The sequence below is a fragment of the Myotis davidii genome, unplaced genomic scaffold (genome assembly GCF_000327345.1).
Source record: "Myotis davidii unplaced genomic scaffold, ASM32734v1 scaffold1240, whole genome shotgun sequence".
NCBI classification, from domain to species: domain Eukaryota; kingdom Metazoa; phylum Chordata; class Mammalia; order Chiroptera; family Vespertilionidae; genus Myotis; species Myotis davidii.
Window position 1 is genome coordinate 18,392 of NW_006292285.1, and position 3,847 is coordinate 22,238.

A 3,847-nucleotide genomic window follows, 5' to 3' on the forward strand; every position below is an offset into this window, starting at 1 on the left:
CAAAGGTGTAATGGTCAATTTGCATATTGCCTCTTTATTATATAGGATTAGAGGCCTGGTGCACAAAATTCATGCACAGGTAGGATCCCTAGGCCTGGCCAGCGATCAGGGCTGTCGGGGCCTTCCAGCTGCTGGTCAGGGCCTTCCTTTGTTCCATGCCGTCCCCTGGTGGTCAGTGCACATGATAGCAAGCAATCAAACTCCCAGTCTCCCAGTTGAACTCCCGAGGGACACTTTGCATATTAGCCACATATATAATTGATTTCAGAGAGGAAGGGAGAGGGAGAGAGAGATAGAAACATCAATGATGAGAGATTTGATTGGTTGCCTCCTGCACGCCCCACATTGGGCATGTGCCTTTGACTGGAATCGAATCTTTAGTCTGCAGGCCAACACTCTATCTACTGAGCAAACCAGTTAGGTATGCCCACACTTTCAACCACAATAAAAAGTCAGTTCAGCACACAGATGTTTATTTTCATGGTGAAGCCCCTAGACTACAGGTTCCTTGGGGTCAGTGACCATGTCTGTCTTATTCACCAATGTATTCCAATTCTTCAGCCCAAATCCTAGCATAAGGAATAAGGTTGAGTGGTCAGATTTGTTTTCTAAACAACTAAATATAGGAATGCTGCTATTCTTACCTAGCGAGGCCAGATTCCGGAAGTTCTCCAGCATCACCTCTCTGTAGAGGCTCCTCTGAGCACGATCCAGCAAAGTCCACTCCTCCTGGCTGAAGTCCACAGCAACATCCTCAAAGACCACTGAGTCCTGAAACATCCCACATATTCTGATCAGAAAGATATCAACTCCCCAAATGTGTTCAGGAGGATGGATGGTGCTGACAATACAGGGGAAAGGAACCGAGAATCCAGTCATGGGAAGGTCTAAAGATTTTATGGTCTCCTACCATCAACCCCTGGACTCAGCCATCAGATCTTTCTCCCCACACATCCTTCCTAACTGATCAAATCCTATCTCCCAGACTGAATGAAACTTCAAAAATACTCAATTTATCTCTCCATGGTCCAATGGTAAACAACTCCAGTCTTATAATGATCCAAACCAGTCCAGGGCATAAAACAAAAATGAGATAACTGGCCTAAAAATTAAATACAGCAGGTCCTCAAATGACTTCATTTTGTTATAATGATGAGATGTTGTGAGAACTTAACTCATCTATATCAATCTATGGTGAAACTGGTTTCCGTATCCATTGTTTTGCTTTAAGTCACAGAACCTACCAACAATGTTTTTTTTTAAATATATCTTATTGATTTTTTACAGAGAGGAAGGGAGAGAGATAGAGAGTTAGAAACATCAATGAGAGAGAAACATCGATCAGCTGCCTCTTGCACATCTCCCACTGGGGATATGCCCGCAACCCAGGTACATGCCCTTGACCGGAATCGAACCCGGGACCTTTCAGTCCGCAGGCCGATGCTCTATCCACTGAGCCAAACCGGTTTCCAACAGTGTTAAGTGAGAAACAATTTCACCTGCTTCCTTCTCTCCCACTATAGCAATCAGCACAACATGAAATGAAGGGTCAAATCCGGATGAGGTTTTAATGAATAAAAATGCACTGAGAGAAAGGGAGCTTTCCATTTTTTTCATAAACCCGAGACGCCCAGAAGCCTGCAGACAGCACAACTTTTCAACCCAGGCCCCTAGCTGGCCATATTTTCTTAGACGCTAGTCCAGGGCTAAATCCATCCTACAACATGTTCGTGTAAGTAAAGTTTTACTGGAACACAATAAAACATGTTTATATGATGTCTATGGCTGCTATCACACTACAGTGGCAGAATTTAGTTCCAACAGAAACTCAGGCCTTCAAAGCCTAACATAGTATGTGGCCCAACAAAGAAACAGGTTGCTAATCCTGCTCTAAACAATCAGACCAATGAACTGGTGAAATGGGAATATTCTTTTGGAGAATTATTAGCTCTTACCTACCTGTGTCATGTTTTTCTGTAACTCAGAAGGTCTTCTTTCTTCGTCCATTCATGAAGAAAGGCAGACTATTGAGAAGTTACCACTGAGGCAGGAGAAAAAAGACATCATAATTTAGATCTCCCCACAATTTTCACACTCATGAGCTTGGATGCTGCAGCACATTATGAGTTACCATTCCCCCCAAAACACACACACACACACACAATACCCACACATGCACATGCATACACCCAAGACACCCAAGCAAACACACGCCGATCTTGTAAGAAAGTGGAGCAATCTTACCCCGTGTAGAGCTAGAAACTATGCTTTGGTTCTTGTTGGCCTTTCTTTAAAAAAAAAACAGTTAATAGTCCCATTTTGCAAGTAAGTTAACTGAACTCTAAAAGCTTAGCTAATATTGAAATCAATTTGCCCATGATAATGAAAAGCATAAAAAGTTCCAGGCAATACCTTCAACCTTAAGAATATACACTCTGTCTCAAATCTAAGAAAGCACTGACTAATACTGTATACCAGACTTCTGGGTGCTCCGTTCCCAATATTCCTTACTTCTGCACCCCTTGGCAAGCTAACAGGCATTACTGCTCAGCCCCTGATCACCGGACCTTCCCACCATGGGCTGCAGGGGCCCTGAAACCTGGTTTATGAGAGAATCAACTAACTAAATTCCACACACAGGAAGCAGAGAAGACTACCATGCTAAAATCCTCATGCTAAATGCTGCCTGTACAGAAGCAGCAGAAATATAATACTTAGGTGAAGTTAGCAATGTGTCATCTCTGATAGTAATATCTACAGTGCCGTTGCACAAATTTCAAATAATGAAAACAACTGTTTCTTCCACTGCAGTGGATCAAGTATGTATTTTAAAGCCAATAAAAACTGAATAGTCAACCACAGTTTTTACTATATTAATAATATGGTCCATGTGAGTAACCATGATGTGAGAATGACTTTGCAAAGAAATGCCCACAGCTTTGCAAAGAAATTATTCATATTTCATAGAAACTCAGCAATGATTTAAAATAAATACAGAACTTGATTAGATCCAGTCATTAAAGAAAAAAAAAAAATCTCCAATTTAAAACATACCTACGTAAGAAACAAAAGTTACAAATTGTTTTACCAACAGGCTCAACAAATAAGTAAAATATTCAAAATCCCATTTTTTTTGGGGGGGGGGGCTATTTTCTCAGATATTTCCAAGACCAGAAAAATACTACCAAAAAAAAGATATCATACACATTAGTGTAAATAATATATTAGTATAGTCAAGAAGTGAAAAATAGCATTAACCGGTTTGGCTCAGTGGACAGAGCGTCGGCCTGCGGACTCAAGGGTCCCAGGTTCCATTCCGGTCAAGGGCATGTACCTTGGTTGCGGGCACATCCCCAGTAGGGGGTGTGCAGGAGGCAGCTGATTGATGTTTCTCTCATCAATGTTTCTAGCTCTCTATCCCTCTCCCTTCCTCTCTGTCAAAAAATCAATAAAATATATTTTCTAAAAAAAGAGTTGAAAAATAAAGATATTAATCACAAACCAAGTTCGTTTCATCCTAAGAATAAAATGTGGTTGAAAATGGAATCACCAACTAATAGAATTCACCACATTAACAGAAAAACATCATACACAGTTTGTATTACTAGATAAACTAGTGACTGATCTATATGAATGTTCATTGGTGATAACAACTTAACCCACCAGAACTAGAAGGGAACACGTTTTACTGGGGGGGAAAATGCACACATACCTCCAGTAAACACCTACTTAAGGGCGGAATAATCTCCTCTGGGGTCAGAAACAACGAAAGGCTGCAAATTCCATGCTCTTTTACATTGAACCGGAGGGAGGTTTGGCACCACAATAAAGTAAAAAAATACAAGGT

General features: G+C 41.0%; 1 protein-coding gene across 2 annotated transcripts in view; it reads right to left on the minus strand.

The window, feature by feature from the left end:
* The window catches only part of ZNF699 (zinc finger protein 699), a 10,158-nt gene that overhangs the window by 5,965 nt on the left and 346 nt on the right, over positions 1–3,847 (minus strand). For both annotated transcript variants that reach the window (XM_006765688.2, XM_006765687.2), the window contains exons 2-3: positions 1,960–2,041; positions 645–771 (exon numbers count right to left, since the gene is read on the minus strand). In XM_006765688.2, the coding sequence (XP_006765751.1) occupies positions 645–771; positions 1,960–2,007 (175 nt within the window). In that variant the 5' untranslated portion in view covers positions 2,008–2,041. The remainder of the gene's footprint in view (positions 1–644; positions 772–1,959; positions 2,042–3,847) is intronic.